General features: G+C 44.1%; 1 protein-coding gene across 2 annotated transcripts in view; it reads left to right on the top strand.

The window, feature by feature from the left end:
- The first annotated feature begins 2728 nt into the window (after positions 1-2728).
- The window catches only part of MAPRE1 (microtubule associated protein RP/EB family member 1), a 28565-nt gene continuing 13211 nt past the window's right edge, over positions 2729-18082 (top strand). Inside the window, exons 1-3 of one of the 2 annotated variants that reach the window (XM_044263241.1) lie at positions 2729-2808; positions 8484-8607; positions 15788-15933. In XM_044263241.1, coding sequence (XP_044119176.1) covers positions 8487-8607; positions 15788-15933 — 267 coding nt within the window. In that variant the 5' untranslated portion in view covers positions 2729-2808; positions 8484-8486. Of the gene's footprint in view, positions 2809-3098; positions 3357-8483; positions 8608-15787; positions 15934-18082 lie in introns of those variants that run through there. The other variant, XM_044263242.1, reaches the window with a different exon arrangement.

Genomic DNA, 18082 nt, shown 5'->3' with positions numbered 1-18082 from the left:
CCCCCTTCCCTGTGCATATATAGAGAATTTATTTGAGTACAAAACACTCTGTATTAGAATTTATTTTTATAGTTCTCTTCCTCAGTTCTCTTCCTTGTGAGGTCCCTAAGGCACCTGAGACCTCCCAATACCATTTTTTCGTTCAGTAAACTTGTCATGCATTTGCAAAACCTAGGCCTGGAAGTCCTAGTTTTTGTTTTGTTTTTGGAGAGGGGATTCACAATGTCTACCTGTGTTAATGATACCACGTCCATGTTAACACAGTTGGTTAAAAGACACTATTGAAGTCCCCATAGCTCTCTGTCTTTCTGGGTAGATACATTTTTTTTCTTCTCACTCTCTGGCCTTTTGCAGTCAAGGTTGAATCTGACCCAGATAATCTTGACTACCCCCCTCCTGAGGGAGGAAAGTAGACTCTAAGCAGGTCACATGCCCCTTTCCCATCTCTTTGGGAGCAGATCCTGGGAGGGAAATGAGTTTTATTTTGGAGGTGGTTGCTCAGAATACTTTGGTAATGCCCTGTGTTCCCAGAATCGGGTCCAAACTCTAGCCTGCCACTTGAGGCCCTTCTTGACTTGTCTCATCCTCCACATTAATGCCCTCCACCAACCAAAGTCACCTTTAGGTAATGCTGACAATTAATTGAAGTTCATGAAATACTAACATTAATCAGAAGAGACTCAGGAACCACTGACATTTACTGAGAGCATCTACAGTGTGCTAGAAGTCATCTAAGACCATTACACACATCTCGTGATTCTCTTAGCAGGGTCAGGATTTGAACCCAGACCTGCTGGCTTTGTTACTTATGAAATTCACTTAGCCTGCTGGAAACTTCATGTCTTTGTGCTTAAAATGGAGGTAATTCACGTTGCTCCACAGCACTTGTGAATGTTTTTACTCAATTACCCACGCTTCCTGTCAGTACCCTATGATGCCAGCATTACCATTATGGCTGTAATCATTAGGCTACTGGACTCTTTGCTGTATCTTCTGGTTTGCCCTTTCCTATTCCAAATCTTTTTTTTTTTTTTTAAGATTTTATTTATTTGTCAGAACACAACTGGGGGGGGCAGTGGCAGGCAGAGGGAGAAGCATGCTCCCCGCTGAGCAAGGAGTCCCATGCAAACTTGGATCCCAGTACCCTAGGAGCATGACCTGAGCCAAAGGCAGACTGTTAACTGACTGAGACACCCAGGCGTCCCTCCTACTTCCAATCTTTTGCTAGGTTAACATTTCATCTTTAGAGCAAGTATCACCTCTAGGAGCCTTCCCAAACTGCTTGGGTAAGGTCAGGGTCCTTGTGATGTATTCTTGGAGTGCTGCATTTGGGGAAGGCAACTGGTAGTTCTGGTGGTTAAAAAATTGAAATGCCTCCAGACCAGTCGATAAAACAGCTCTTGCCCCAGCTCCCTGCAGGTTTTGGCGACTAATTGGTAAGACTTGACCCAGAAGGAGGCTTCCAGGACCCAACTTCATTCAGTGTTAGGTGCTGTCACCTTTGCCACACATAGCTCCTGACTAGCACCAAGTCTGGTTTGTGATTAAACAGTGATTTGAGCCATTGGTCTTGTCCTCTGCCTCCCCTCCCAGATAGGAAACTTATTTATTTTTAATTATTATTATTATTATCTTAGAGAATTTTTTATTTAATTTTCATGAATAAATGATATCTAGACCAAAACCCAGCTCAAAACAATCGGTCATCTTCTGTGATGCTGTCAATTGACCTCTTTGAGCCTCAGCTTCCTTTTCTGTAAAGTAGGTTTAATTCATTCTTTTATCAAGTCAGGCACTGGGACACTGGACTTAGAAGATCCTTGCTTCTGTGGAACTTAAGGAAAGGCAGACAGTAAAGGCATAAATGAACAAACAAGATTTCACAAGTACTAAGGAAAATAAACGGATGACGAGATTACAGAGTCAGTACAGACTGGCACAGAATGTGTCTCTGAGGTGAATTTTAAGCCGTTCCTCAGAGTGCCTATCAATTATCTTTATTATCAGATAACCTACTTAAAAATTATTTATTTGGGCGCCTGGGTGGCTCAGTGGGTTAAGCCGCTGCCTTCGGCTCAGGTCATGATCTCAGGGTCCTGGCATCGAGTCCCACATCGGGCTTTCTGCTCAGCGGGGAGCCTGCTTCCCTCTCTCTCTCTGCCTGCCTCTCTGCCTACTTGTGATCTCTCTCTGTCAAATAAATAAATAAAATCTTTAAAAAAAATTATTTATTTATGTGACACAGAGAGAGAGATCATAAGTAGGCAGAAAGGCAGGCAGAGAGAGAGGGGTAAGCAGGCTCCCCGCTGGGCAGAGAGCCCGATGTGGGGCTCGATCCCAGGACCCCGAGACCATGACCTGAGCCCAAGTTAGAGGCTTAACCCTCTGAGCTACCCAGACGCCCCAGATAACCCACTTTTGTAGAAATTCATTAGAAAACCAATTCTTTTAGCTCCTGAGGTAGAAGACCCAAACTGGACCCCGCCATCTAGGCGGAGTCACACCCGGTCTGGGGCGGGATCTCATTGGCTTTGTCAGACCACGTGGTTGGGCGCTTCGGCGGCCGGCGCCCCGCCCCTTGGGCGCCGCAGCCGTCGATCACTGACCGGGCCCCGCCCCCGGCGCGCGCCTGAGTCCCTCTCTATAAAAGGAGCCGGCGCGCAATGACGAGCGTGTACGTCGGCGCGTAACGGGGGGGTGCGTGTGAGGTCATCGCGCGGGCGGGCGGGCGGGGTCGGGCGGTTTGAACGAGACGAAGACGGAACCGAAGCCGGGCACGGGCAGTGGACGCGGTCCTGCCGAGAGCCGGTGAGCCAGCTAGCGGGCACGGGGCGGCGGCCGGGGGACTATCGGGTGGGCCTCGGGCCCGGCAGGCGCCGGCGGGCGCTGCGGGCGGTGCCTGGACCGCTCTCCACGGCAGTGCACATCGGGCCGGGTGGGGGGAAGGGCGGGGCCGTGACCCGACGCGCGGGCTGGGCTGGGGGCGCGCGCTCAGCTCTGCCAGGGGCGGGGCCTCGGGCCGGAAGTGGGGGCTGCCCCTCGGCGGCGTGGGGGCTTCTGGGCCGCGGCCTAGGTGTGGGACTCGGACAGCGGTGGTGAGAGGTTCCGGGTTAGTTGGGTCGGGGTAGGGGGTGTGTGTGGTTCAAGTGAGTCCTTTTGGGAGCTCTGGCGACCCCCACTGTAGGGGGCGGTGTCGCCTGATGGTCAAGAGTTCGATTTGGAATTCAGACCGTGGTTCCTTTCCCTGCTGTGCGACCTTGGGCAGGTGCTGAACCTCTCAGCCTCAGTTTCCTCATCTGTAAGACGGGGACAACGATAAGACTGCGGAAAGCTCTTGTCACAGCACGTGGCAAAAAGTAAGAGCTTAATGGTCTCCTTCCTTTCTTCACTGGGCATCTGTTGGGCGCTGTGCTGAGCAAAGGCCTGTTCTCCAGGCGTCTGCATTGTGGTGGGGAGGCAGATAGGAACTAAGGAAATGAATACATGAACAAGATAATTTCATATAATTACTATGAAGACAATGTAACAGGGTGATATGAACAGTGCTTTTTCAGTCCCTGCTTCACAGCTGCCCTGAGGTGCTTAAACAGTTTGGCCTCTCCCCCATTTTGAGGGTGAGCATCCTGAGGCCTGTTGAAGGGAAGGTACAACAGGCCTAGCATTCACTTACCTGTTGGGGTATTGTAAGATGATAATAGCAGCTCTTGGCTAATTGGGCACTTGCAATGTGCCAGGCATTGTGTTAAGTGCTTGATGTGGCATTGTATCATTTAATACCACACTGTCTCATTCTATCTTCATTTTACAATTAAGGGATTGAGACTCGGAAAATTCAAGGGATTTACTTCATGCTGTCCAGCAGTTGGCTGAAGCCACATCTGTGATCATGAGTCCAGGCTTTCATCCTCTTTATTATGCTGTCTCCCTGAGAGCTAGTGTGTTTCCTACCAGTGAGCCATTGGTGGTGCTGTGTCAGAGTGCCCAGCATGGTTTCTGGCACAAAGAGAAGCTTAAGACATGATGTGCTTTTCACTGAAGTGTTTTCGCTTAAATTCTTATTTAATCCTCACCACCCTTTTGTGCAGAATATGTTGTTCATCTTTTACAGGTGAGCCATTTGTGATCCAGAAAGGTGAGGCGTTTACTCAGGGTCACATGGCTGTCTTCTGGCGGTACCTACCTCCTTCCCTCCCTCCCTCTCTTTCCATAGGGCTCAGTAGGATGCCTTGAACGTAATAGGGTGTCCCTCAGCCAGCATCCAGTCAGAATGGGTTTGAGAACATGCTAGGAGAACTGCTGAAGGAGGAGAAATACCTGGGGAGGAGGTAAGAGAGCTTTTTCAAGGCAGTTGAACCCTGGATCATGGAGCCTTTTAAAAGTGAGGCTTGAACAGTGGTTGTGGGGTTTCCATTCAGGCCAAGCAATGAAATCCTTAACGAGGAAGAGTAAGCTGTAGCTAGCTGTAGCCATAGCTCTGAGGACTAGACTGTTTTGACTGCCTGGAAGAGCCAATTAATTGGTTGAGTCGGTAGATGTTTATTGCATATCCACAGGGTGCCTAACCTCATGTATTTAGTGGCTGGAGAGTTTGTGGAGCACATGGCACCAGGTATTAAGGTACTGCTAATGAAAGAGTTTTAAATTATATGATGATGAAAGGCCATTAACATTTTCTGACCTGGGGTGTGGTCAGGAGACACACGTGGCTGAACCAGCTGCTTAATTTTATGGTAGCATGACCTATACAATAGTCAGTGTATGTATGAATGTCACCAAAATAGTTTACAAGTACTTAGCCTGGGAAAACTTTTTGTTTGGATGTGTCTCTCCTTGGTTCCTGATAATAGTATTTTGCATACAGTATGCATTTCATTTATCCATTCATTTTGGATTTTCAGTAGGGGAGACACTTGATCTGATTTGTGATTCAGGAAATTTGCTGTGGTTGTTGTGTAGGGACAGATTAAAGTGGTGAGACTAACATGAAGGCTGCTGCAGTGGATCTGGATGAGAGATGGTGGCAGGTCTTGGGCACTGTTCTTGGCACTGGAGGCAGGAGGATGAGTGGGACTAGGTCCCTTCCTACCCTGGATCTTGTTTGTTTCATACCTATTGTGTGTCAGATACTATGCCAAGTATTTTATGTACCTTATCTCATTTAAACCTCACCTCGTAGTTTTTAGGTAGGTGGCATTAACTCATAAGATAACTAAGGTGTACTGAAGTTGAGTAACTTGCCCAGAGTCATACAGCAAAAGAGTGACAGCTTCACACTCAAACCGAGGTCTTCTTGGCTTGAAATCCTCAGGTCTTTCCATAGAGCAGATTGTCTCCTGGCTCAAATCTAGTCTGGGAATGATTCAGAAATGAGAGATAATGACAGTCTAGTGTGATAATGCCAGTTGTGGAGGTATGTATGAAGTGCTGTGGGAACTGGAATTAATTTCCCAGTGGAGTCAGAAACGAAATTGTGTTGGGTTTCTTGTATAAAATGGTTTTATCGGGGCACCTGGGTGGCTCAGTGGGTTAAGCCTCTGCCTTCGGCTCAGGTCATGATCTCAGGGTCCTGGGATCGAGTTCCACATCTGGCTCTCTGCTCAGTGGGGAGCCTGCTTCCCCCTCCCCCTCTCTCTGCCTCTCTGCCTACTTGTGACTTCTCTGTCAAATAAATAAATAAAATCTTTAAAGAAAAATGGTTTTATCATTGGAGTTTAAAAATGTAAGAATGTTGATGGTTTACTTTCTGAAAAAAGCTTATATAGATACAGTTTTCTGTCTTTGATAGTGTCCTGCCAACCTGAAAACAAATAGCATTTACTGAGTTATCACTGTGCGAGGAACTGTGCCAAGTGATGGGCAAATATGGGATGTGAGGGCACAGACCTGGTAAGTTATTTATCTTGCCAGCTCTCAGTCACCCCGCTTATAAAAAGGGGATTGGTTGGGTAGATCTCTGTCTCTTCCAGCCCTCGCATTCTTTAACTATATGACTCAATGAGACATGCAGGAGACTGGTATGGGAAGATCAGTTCATACTCTAGGCACTAGGTGGATGGAAAGAAGTGCCACAGGAGAGCGTGGGCTCTCATGATGGCTCCAAGTTTGCTCTTGAGTTTTTACCTCCCGCCTCCACTGGTAATATTGTTGTCTCAGGAAATGAGGGAAATTGTTAAGTGTCAAGGTCACTATGAAATCTGGTGCTCTTATAGTTAGTTGTTTGTCCTCCTGGTAACTGACCAGGGATTTCATTAAGTCTGAATCAACCTGCCCCTCCGTCATTGCTTGAATTTTCCTTTCCCACTGTCCTCTACCAGCAGTTGGGGTGCTTTTTCAAATATATTGGGGAGCAAGAATTCCCATCTGCTCCAAGGTTCTTCTAGCTGCACTGAGAATCGAATTGACATGAGACAGATTGACAGGAGAAAATAAAACTTAATAGGTATATGTACAGGGAATGCCAAAGACAGGCAAAATGAGGTCTGTATGTTACTCTCAGAAGAAGCAGGTAGGGGTCTGGAATTTCAGAGGAAAGGAATGCATTTCACAGTTAGATGTTTGCCCTCCCATACGATGGATCACTTAGATAAAATTTATCTTTGCTAATACCCTTTATTCTGGGAAAGACCCCCAGTTGATTCTTCTATGTGGTTACCAGAGGGACAAAAATTTTTTGGCTCAACAGGGTCTCCAGTGCCTTCAGCTCAAAATAATCCACTTGCCAAAGTGGCACGTTCGGGTGTCGGGGGTGGGTGTCCTGAACTCCTTCATAGACTTAAAGGAGAGTGAATTCTCCCCTCTTTAAATCCCCACAATGGGTTTCTTAACAATTACAGAATAAAATTGAAACTCCTTACAATGGCTGGCCAAGTCCTAACATGATCTGGCTTCTTTTCCCACTTCTGTTCCTCCTTCTGTGCCTCCCTCTTGCTTATTGGGTTACAACCACCTTTCACATCTCCATGTGGCTGCTTCCTTCTGATTGTTAAGCTCAAACGTCAATTCAGAGAGACTTTTCCCTGACCACATTACCCACCACCCCCATTTTCTAAATGGTCGATATGAAATTACATTTGTTGGTGTATTTGGTCTGTGTCAGACTTCAGTACTAGAACATGAACTACCTGTGGACAGGCAACTTGTCCCTCTTGCTTATGTGTTTCCTTGGCTCTTGAACAGTGCTTTGTAAACGTTAGTTGACTGAATGAGGATGATGGTGGCATAAACATTTAATAGCATTTTAAGTTACTGTGTTTCTGTGTGTTTGTTGTTTTGAATTTGAAAGCCTGTGGGGCGCCTGGGTGGCTCAGTGTTAGGTGTCTGCCTTCAGCTCAGGTCATGATCACAGGGTCCTGGGATCGAGCGTGCTCCCCGGTGGGAGGCCTGTTCTCCCTCTTCCACTCCCCCGCTTGTGTTCCCTCTCTCGCTGTTGTCTCTCTCTGTCAAATAAATAAATAAAATCTTAAAACAAAACAAAACAAACAAGCCTAGCAGAACAGTGAGGGGCAGCATTTGCTAGTGGCAGGGAAAGAATGTGTGTTGCAGGGCTGGGGAGGTTTGGCTGCCAGTTCCCAGGGCTTCTAGGTTGAAGCCTCTCTTTCCTCATATGTAAAATGAGGAGAACGAGATGAGCCTTGTGGGGAGTTGGCAGAGTAAATGACAAATATCTGTGAAGCTCCTCAGGCATCTTGTCCCCAGGTGGTTCAGGAGAGTATTGGGACCAAGGAGCCTTCACTGTAAGGTCATTTCTCACCACGTTTGTAGTACACAGGTTTTTGAAAAGTTTATTTACTGTTTTGCTTATGAAAAGTGGGTATTTAAAGTCTTTAAAGAAAAGGTGGAACATAACGAAAAGTATGAAGAGGAATTAATAAAGGCCCACCATCTGAAGGAAACAACTGTGAATATTTTGATATTAATCGATACGTTTTCTGAACAGAGAACGTTGTTTGTGCATCAGCTTCCTTCATAGAGCATTTTTTTTTAAGGTTTTATTTATGAGTGCAAGAGAGAGTGTGCATGAGAGAGTGAGAGAGAGCATGAGCTGGGGGGAGGGTCAGAGGGAGAAGCAGGATCTCTGCTAAGCAAGGAGCCCTGTATGGGGCTCCATTCATCCCAGGGTGACCTGAGCCGAAGACAGGTACCTAACCAACTGAGCCACCCAGCACCCCCTTCATTGAGCATTCAGTCATCTCTTTACTTAGTGTTTCTGGTTTCTTAAAATTCAATACTAATATCATTAGAATGGGGCCTAACTTTTAGGCTGGTAGGGGTTGGGCAGTTCATTTAGGGTTATGCCTATGTGTGGCAGTCCAAGTTCACGGCAGGAATCCTCGTGTCTGATTTGGTCTCTTGGGGAAGAATGCGAGGCTTAAAAATTTGAGTCTACTACAGGTCTGCTCTGGGTTACTGACTCTTCAGGAAATGCTTGCTCTCCCTTGTGCACCTAATAACGTAAGCCCTCCTCTTTTCCTCTCGTGCTATAGAAGATGGCAGTGAACGTATATTCAACATCAGTCACCAGTGACAACCTAAGTCGACATGACATGCTGGCCTGGATCAATGAGTCTCTGCAGCTGAATCTGACGAAGATCGAACAGTTGTGCTCAGGTAAGAGAAATACACTAGACTATTTCTCCAGGAAAGCCTGCAGGTCCTTCAGGAATGTACAGGCCTGTATTTGACCTCAGAGGCCACAGGTTCAGGTTCTGTGTCCGGGCTACCCTGTTTCTTCCTTTTAGCCCTGCCCCAGTTCCACTTCTAGAAGGAGCTGTGCTGAGGGAGAGTGTGCTTCTTTGCCACCATTTTGACATTCTGAGGCCTGTCGCTTAGCCCAGCTTCTCCATCTGCACTCTTGGGCATCCAGATTTGAAATGTTTCCTTCAAAGATGACATTTGTAACTGTTCTAGTTTATATTAGTTTTATCAGTAGCATGTCTTATTCCCAAGTAGTACAACACCAAAGTCAGGCAAATGCCATTTCAGCCACAATTTTATTGAACTGTTGCTTAACAAGGATATTACAGAGAGGTAATGATTTAAGACAAGAGTAGAAACTTTTTTTCCTCCCCCGTGTATACTTTTTTTAAAAGAATTTATTTATTTATTTGACAGAGACACAGCGAGAGAGGGAACACAAGCCAGGGGAGTGGGAGAGGGAGAAGCAGGCTTCTGGCTGAGCAGGGAGCCCTACACGGGCTCTATCCCAGGACCGTGGGATCATGACCTGAGCTGATGGTAGAGGCTTAACGACTGAGCCACCCAGGCACCCCTCCTGTGTATGCTAATTGACATTTAAAAAACTAGAAGAAAATAAAAAATGCCGTTAGTTCCATTATTCAGAGACAACTGCTGTTGGGCTGTTTTCTTTCACTTTTCTATGCACATTTATATATTTGTGTATGTTCCAGGTTTTTTCACTTGACTCTATTGTGGATATTCTCTAGTGTTATTCACTATCATAAAAATAAGTTGTTTTTAATGACCTTGTGCTATTTCTATGATATTCTGGAATTAATATGTTTCTGATTTGGGTGGCTTCTAATTTTACCATAGTGATTTCTAGAAATAGAATTACTAGATCAGAGGGTATGAACTCTAGGCTCTTGGTAATTATTTTTCGTGAAGATGTTATTGGTTTCTACTTCCTCTAAAGACTTCCTCTCTCATCTTTGGGGGTTCTTCTGACTGCCCTGGACTGTCCTCACATGATAAGGATTGTGTTGGAATTACCAAAACTGGGTCTACCAGATAGAGGTGGGGTTAAGAATATGCCAGAAGGATGAGATGTATATGTTGCTGCTACTTCAATTCTTACCGTATTTGTGGGAGAGAATTAGAATTATTACTGGATGTAACAACAGTAGTCATTTGATTGAACACTTATGTGCCAGGATCATGTAAATGCTTTCCCAATATCTCTTCATGCAGTTCTCACTATATCTCCCATGAGGTGGAGATGTTTATTAACCCCAGTTTACAGATGAGACACTGGGCTTAGAAAACTGAGTAACAAGTCCTGGGTTATAGAACCAAGAGCAGAATTGAGACTCGAACCTTTGTTCAAATCAGGAGCCGGGGTTCCTCAGTCCCCATGCCCTGCTCGGCAGGGGCTCAGACTTTTCCTTTACCGGTGCCATTTGGATTTATGTATGTATTTATGAATGATTTTATTTATGATTTTATTTTTAATTAATCTCTGTATCCATCGTGGGGCTTGAACTTTAAACCCCATGATCACGAGTGCATCCTCCATCAACTGAGCCAGCCCGGTGCCCCCATTGCTTTTGGGGTGTCCGGGTGGCTCAGTTGTTGCGTGTCTGACTCATAATTTCATCTCAGGTCATTATCTCAGGGTCATGGGAGGTGCTGAGGGGGGAGTCTGCTTGAGAGTGTCTATCTCCTTCTGCCCTTCCCCTGCTCGTGTGTGCTTGCTTGCTCTCAAATTAATAGTTAACTGCTTTCATTTATATTAAATAAAATGAATTCAGTTCTGTTCTTCCTTATTTTATAGCTGGATCCCAGTCTTGCTCTTAGTTTCATTTGCTTTTCTTGTTCCATCCTCTGTGAAGGTTAATCTCCATTTTGCAGATGGTTGGGGGAGGCTCTTTAGGAAGTTGTGTAGGGAAAAGATGGTGTGCAGGAGTCATGCTAGTCTCTCACTCGTTACTTTAGTTGTGGCAGGCACAGGTTAGCGTAGGCCCAGGTTGTTAGCCTTAGACCCGTGCTGTCTTCCTCCCCAGTTTCTGTTTCCTCAGTCCCATCACCACATCCTCATTTGTTTGAGGCTCTTAAAGCACTTGCTTGTCCCGTGTTTTCTGACTAACGTGGGGATGAGGTCATCCCAGTTTTCATCAGGGCCAACTTTTTCACCAGGAATTTCTCCCTAAAATTTACCTGTTTCCTTAAATATACTTTGAAATATATTTTTCTTAATTTAGATTTCTTCTTTTAAAGATTTATTTATTCTCAGAGAGAGAAAGGGAGAGAGCATGTAGGTGTGGGTGGGGGAGGGGCAGAAGGGGAGAGAGAGAATTTTGATCAGATTCCTTGCGGGGCTGGATCTCACAGTACTGAGAGCGTGACCCAAGTGGAAATCAGGAGTTGGGTGCTACCACCTGAGCCACCTAGGTGCCACTAGATGTCTTTTCATGTGTAGGTAAGTGGTACACATATGCTCTGGCTCCAGATTTAACCTCATTCAGAGAGAGAGCTGTTGTGGGTAGTTAGAACTGGGTGTGAAGAGGCTTCAGTGTGCTCTGAGCTGTGTGATTTTGGACAACTCCTTTAATGTTCTAGTTCCTCATTTTAAACTGGGGTAGTTGAACCAGGCCCACCTGTAAAAATAGCTCTCGGATACAGAGTCTGTGCCAGACCCTGGATGTGAGTGTAGATCTCAAGGGAGTGTGCATATGCTCATCTTACAAATGAGGAGACTGCCTGCAGGGCACAGCTTATGCATTGCAGAGCCTGGTTTTGAACCCAGATCTTTCTGACCACAGAATATATACTCTTTTGGCTGCATACATATCTTTTTTTTTCAAGTTGTATCTTTTTAAAAGAAGCATTTGGAAGAGAGTTAAACAAATGGCAATTACATATAATTACTGCAATGATATTGTCTCATTGAAAATCCCTGTGAAGAATTTCAGCTTGCACCTACCTGCCATTTTTCTTACCCTGGATAGAGTGCTTTTCCATAGCAGAGAGCGCTAAGTGCAGGACACTTAACTATGATTTGTAAGCAAACTTTATTCATTCGTAGCTAGTTTTCCTCAGAGGTATATACGACTTCTCTCCAAGTATGTAGATGGTTGCATGGTGTTTCACTTTGATATTTAGAAAACTAGGACTCAGTTTTCAGTGTGAGGCCAAACAGGATGAGCTGCAGACACGATGTCCCTGTGGCAGGCCTGCTGCCGGGGCATCGGGGTTCTGAAGTAAGTGAGGTTCCCGAGACCCTTGCGTTTTCTGAGGCCTAAGCAGAATCCCAGTAGCCTTTAACACTGCTGGTCCCTCCTAGTCTTATCTCTGATGAGCCGAGGATAGAGCTGACTAGAATTTTCTACGAAACCCAAGCCTTGAAGGGTAGGAATAGGTTTTTCTCTTGGGAGCACGAAGCTCTGAGGTCCTACACCATTAATGTGCTGATTGCCTCTGAAATGGCTGAGGTTTGTCAGCATTGTGACCCCACCCTGCCCCGCCCCACCTGCCCCAACAGTGAAACAAGTCTTTGCTTGGCTCTTGTTAGGTAAGGTGAGGATAACTTTCTGTCATAGTTGGTAGGTTGTTCAGAGATTCATTTCCACTCCATAGTCTCCTTGTGTTTGCGAGCTAGTCATCAAGTATTTTGGAAAGATAGTCATCAAGGAAAGAATGATTTGGATGAGGGATTACTTGTATCAGAAAGGGGATGCTGGTTGTTTTTTGTCAACCAGTCCTCTGTTCCCTCACTTCCATTCCATGTTCAGGACCTTTCATGTTTTCAAGGGCCCAGCACGGTTCTTTGAACCTGTAGAGTGGCCCTCAGTGTTTTCGGCTCCCCCTTCTCTTGTCTTCTCTGCTCTAGCCTGGCCTCCATAGTTCCTATGCTGCACGGATTAGGAGACGTGCGTGGTGTGCAGACACTCCGTGGCATATGCTAGATTTCCTTATTTCTCAGGCACCTGGTGTGCTGATTGATCGCTTCTACTATTGGATATAAAGGTTGTTTCTGTTTCTTACTCCTGTGAATAAAGTTAGCATAGCCAGTTTCATAAGTGAATCCTTGCCCTGTTCTTTTTTAATTACTTTCTTAGACTGAATCCCCATGCCCATGTGCTTATTGGCCATTTATACTTCTTTTGTGAATTGTCCCACTTGCTTTGTCCATTTTTAATGAGGTCTTAGTTTTTCTTTATGTATCATCTGTTTCAGCAAGTTGCAGCGTGGCATTTATTTTCCCCCATCCAGGAGATGCTTCTTTATTCAACTGGAGGGTATTGTAAGAGGATGTCGTGACACTGTGGAAAAGAGCAGTGGATAGGGAGGGCGGGATACCTGGGATCTGGTCCTAAGCTTTAGGCTCTGGCCCCTGTGATCTTGGGCCACAGTTTTTTGTCCTCCCTTTTTAAATTTTAATGGCTCTAAGGATTCTTCCAGCTCTAAAATAAAGAACTATGATAGTTCTTCAAGCAAATTTTTTTCTTTTTAAAAGACTTTATTTATTTGATAGGGAGGAAGAGCAGGGGGAAGAGGGAGAAGCAGACTCCTGACTGAGCAGGGAGTTGATCAAGGGACTTGATCTCAGGACTACAGAATTGTGACCCAAGCGAAAGGCAGACATCCAACCAGCTGAGCCACCCAGGCGCCCCAAGGAAGTTTTTTGTGAGAAGCAGATGACCATTGCTTTCAAGTGGTTCGGTTGACTTTAGTGGGAAGTCAGTGGCTGGCCTGAAAATAGTGTGTATTTAGTAAATGCATATTACTTTGCTGTTTCAGAAAAATACCTTTCACGTATAACACAGTGCTGTGGATATAGATGCCTAGTAGATTATTGTGTGTGCACGCATGCGTGTGTTTTGAGTTGATTTGTATGCATCAGGATCCAAACAAGATCTGTATATTGCAGTTGGTAAATTATGACTTTAAAATCTCTTTTAAAGTATAACAGGGGCACTTGTGTGGTTCAGGTGGTTAAGTGGCCAACTCTTGATCTCAGCTCAAGTTTTTGATCTCAGGGTCGTGAGTTCAAGCCCTGTGTTGGGCCCTATGCCAGGAGTGGGGCCTACTTAAAAAAAAAAAAAATTAAAAAGTAACGTATTACCCTTCTTTATACTATTAGTTTGTTAAACTGGGTCATTGTCCTCTAGCATTTAGGAAGCTATTTGTGTCCCTATTTTAAAAATATAAATATTGCTAATTCAGTGCCTGGTATGTAGAATTCCTTCAGTATATTTTTATTAGATCCAGAAGTAAATTGGGCACCTCGAAAACCAGGCTTTAACTTTTTGATGCTTTTTTTCTACTCAGAATGTCACTTTGGTCACGGAGGTGCTTCTGCTCTTTGCATCTTCTTTTCAAAAATAATGATGGTGGCACTGTTTATGCTAGAACTGGCAGGGAGCCAGATTGATCTGATTTAAAGTAAGTTGAATATGCATATGATGGTAGTCTCATTCTGCAGAACACGTTTTGCTTAGTCACCGGATTTCTTGCCTCTTTCCCTGGCTGTTTCCTTTGGCATATCAGCCCTGCAAGGGCACTAAGTGCACAGTGAAGTCTGCCCTATCTTGGAGAGTGCAGTTCGGTAGGCATTAGAGAAATTACATTCATGGGAATTCTAAGCCCCAGGAAAATACTTTTGGGGAGGCTGATGGGAAAAAATGAGCAAGTGGGGGAAGGAATGGAATTGGAAAGAAATGGGATGAAATATATGTAGTCGTTTTCTATAGTTGCTTTTAAAATAAAAAAAATGAACTTTGTTTATAAACTGATACGCTAAGTTTATTTAGAGATGTAAAACCTCAGGGAGACAGACATCTTAGAAAAACATTTATTTAACCTAGGTCAGGGGATGACTCTTTGAAATACTTGGGAAATCCCTTTTCCTGCCGGTGGGGAGGAGGGTGTATTCTTGCAAAACATCAGACAGAATCACCTCTTTTTCCCTTCGTTCTCTTCTAGGGGTTCATTTTTCTTTGTAGTGGTCCTTTTATTGTCGTATTTGTTTCTTTTTCTTTTTTTTTTTTTGAAGATTTTATTTATTTTTTTGACAGACAGAGTTCACAAGTAGGCAGAGAGGCAGGCAGAGAGAGGAGGAAGCAGGCTCCCTGCTGAGCAGAGAGCCCGATGTGGGACTTGATCCCAGGACCCTGAGATCATGACCTGAGCCAAAGGCAGAGGCTTAACCCACTGAGCCACCCAATTGCCCCTGTCGTATTTGTTTCTTACAAAGTTTTAACATTTCATAGGAACATTTCTTCTCTCCTTATCACAGGCTTCCGGATTGCAAGTATGTTAGAACTTAGGTGAAACCAGTCTTGTTACAGATTTTGAGAAATTGACTCTGACGTCAAGTGGTATTGAAGTTTTTGGGTTTTGTGGTTCACTTTTTTTTTTTTTTAAGTTGTTGTAAGTAAACTGCCCACAACATGGCTTGAACTCTCAACACCAAGATCAAGAGTCAAATGCTCTACCGATTGAGCCAGCCAGGCACCCTGTTATAGGTCTACTTTACAACTTTTTAAATTGTATGTGGGTTAAGTAGGTTTGGGTAAAAGTTCATCCTGCTTCTTTATTTATTTTAAGTATTTATTTATTTATTCTAGGGAGCACATGGGGTGGGGTTGGGGGAAGCGGGAAAGCCTCAGAGGGAAAGAGAGAATTGCAGGCCAACTCCCCCCTGAGTCTGGAGCCCAATCTGGGGTTGGGAGGGGGGTGCTCAATCTCACGACACTGAGATCCTGACCTGAGCTGAAATCAAGAGTCAGATGCTCAACCAACTGAACCACCCAGGCACCCCAGTTCATCCTGCTGCTGTTTTTTTGTTTTGTTTTGTTTTGTTTTTTAAGATTTTATTTGTTAGAGAGTGAGAAAGCACAAGCAGGGGGAGGGACAGAGGGAGAGGGAGAAGCAGGCTCCCCACTGAGCAGGGAGCCTGATGTGGGGCTCAGTCCCAGGACCCTGAGATCATGACCCCAGCTAAAGACAGACTCTTAACCGACTAAGCCCCAAGGCATCCGATCCTGCTTCTTTAATCGTAGTATTTAATGACCTAAGTGTGTATATTAATCTTCTGTTGTTTGTTCAGGTGCTGCCTATTGTCAGTTTATGGACATGCTGTTCCCTGGCTCGATTGCCTTGAAGAAAGTAAAATTCCAGGCTAAGTTAGAACATGAATACATCCAGAACTTCAAAATACTACAAGCAGGTTTTAAGAGAATGGGTGTTGACAAAGTAAGTAAATTTTACTTTCATTTGGTTGTTTCTTAATTAGAAACTGTTACTAAGGATGTAGATGTTGGCCTGTAACTTTGGACATTTTCTACCCGCCCCCCTCAGTTTATATAATTAAATTTTCTCCACCTAAAATAGGATTTATTGGGAGCAGCATTTCTTTGTACCCTTCTTCCCCCGGTTCCCTTGTTGTCCTCTCCTTTATTTTGAAGTTACTGGTGTCTGGAGGAATCTGCCTATAAATCTGTATTCACGATTTTTTAAAAAATAATACTGTTTAATCTTTATTAGTCTGAGATTTAATCCTTTTATCTCTGGATTTACTTCTATAAAGCATACCATATGATAGAATAAGTAGTTCTAGGAGAAGAATCTAGAATTAATTGCTTTTTATAGTAGGGTACAAGGAAGATCCTTTGTGTGTGCTGACAACTTCCCTTTTGCCCCTAAGGATATTTGAAAGTAACAGAAACATAGTCCACCAGGTTTTATTAGGACAAATATTATCTCTGTTTTAGTAGATAATGTATTACACAAAATTAAGCAGCCCCCCCCCATTTTTCTTTCTTTTTTTTTAAGATTTTATTTATTAGAATGTGAAAGGGGGGAGGAACAGAGGGGGAGAGACAGAATCTCAAACTCCATACCAACCATTGAGCCTGATGGGACTCAGTCTCATGACCCCGAGATCATAGCTTGAGCTGAAATCAAGAGTTTGATACTTAACTGACTGAGCCACCCAGGTGCCCCAGAATAGTTTATTCTTTTAAGCTATTTTATGAGGAAATGTTTTTTAATAAAGTTTGTAGTCATACCTTAATTATCTTGCTGGTGTATCTGGTCTGTATTTACTTAAAAATCAGTCTTTCTATAATATATGAAATATGTATTTGTATTGAATGAATATCATTTAGATACCTGGCATAGTTTGGTGTAGCTTATGTGCAGTAATTTTTCTTTTTATAGAATTGCTACTTTATTTTTTTGAACAAGGAAACTTTTTTTTTTCAAGGATTTTATGTATTTATTTGAGAGAGAGAGAGGGAGAGAGAAAGCAAGAGACGGAACACAGGCAGAGAGAGTGGGAGAGGAAGAAGCAGATTTCTCGCTGTGCAGGGAGCCCAATGTGGGCCTTGATCCCAGGACCCTGGGATCATGACCTGAGCCAAAGGCAACCGCTTAACGACTGAGCCATCCAGGCGCCCCATGAACAAGGAAAATTTCTAAAGCATACAAAAGTAGAGGGAATAGTGTGATGATCTCTCATGTATGTCACCAGTTATCAAATGATGGCCAGTTTGTTTCAGATATCCCTTTACCCCACCTGCTGTACTCACAGATTATTGAGAATGAGTTCCAGATGACACCTCGTTTATAAATGTTTCAGTATCATACAGAGTAATTTCTTAAAATTCTATTTATTTGCTCAGAGAGGTGGATATAGTTCAAAATATTACGTACATTCATTTTTTTGTTTGATTTATTTATTTATTTGATAGAGAGACAGAGAGAGGGGGAACACAAGCAGGGGGAGTGGGAGAGGGAGAAGCAGGCTTCCCGCCGAGCAGGGAGCCCGATGTGGGCCTTGATCCCACCTTGACCGAACCACCGAGGCGCCCACATACATTCATTTTTATAAAAGTATCATTGCAACTGGAATCCTTGATGAGTTAAATAGTTAAACTGGCCGACAGTCCAATAATTTGAAGTAATACCTGATAACAGGTATCTTGTACAATAAAAATGTTTACAGGATTATATTTTAATAGGTTTGGAATTACTTGAAAAACATACTAGGGCACCTGGGTGGCTCAGTCAGTTAAGCGTCTGCCTTTGGCTCAGGTCATGATCCCAAGGTCTGGGATCAAGCCCCCACATTGGACTTCTTGCTCAGCGGGGAGCCTGCCCCTCGCTCCCTCTGCTGCTCCTGCTGCTTGTGCTTATGTGCACTTGCTGCCTTTCTCTCTGTCAAACAAATAAAATCTTAAAAAAAAAAATAGAAAAACATACCATTTTGTAGAAATCTGATCTGGGACAGATTATTACCTTCACCTATTTTATTTTATTATTTTTTTAAGATTTTATTTATTTATTTGACAGAGACAGCGAGAGAGGGAATACAAGCAGGGGGAGTGGGAGAGGGAGAAGC

This window comes from Neovison vison, chromosome 8 (genome assembly GCF_020171115.1).
Source record: "Neovison vison isolate M4711 chromosome 8, ASM_NN_V1, whole genome shotgun sequence".
NCBI lineage: Eukaryota > Metazoa > Chordata > Mammalia > Carnivora > Mustelidae > Neogale > Neogale vison.
The sequence above is the reverse complement of the archived record's forward strand: the minus strand, read 5'-3'. Positions and strand labels throughout refer to the sequence as shown.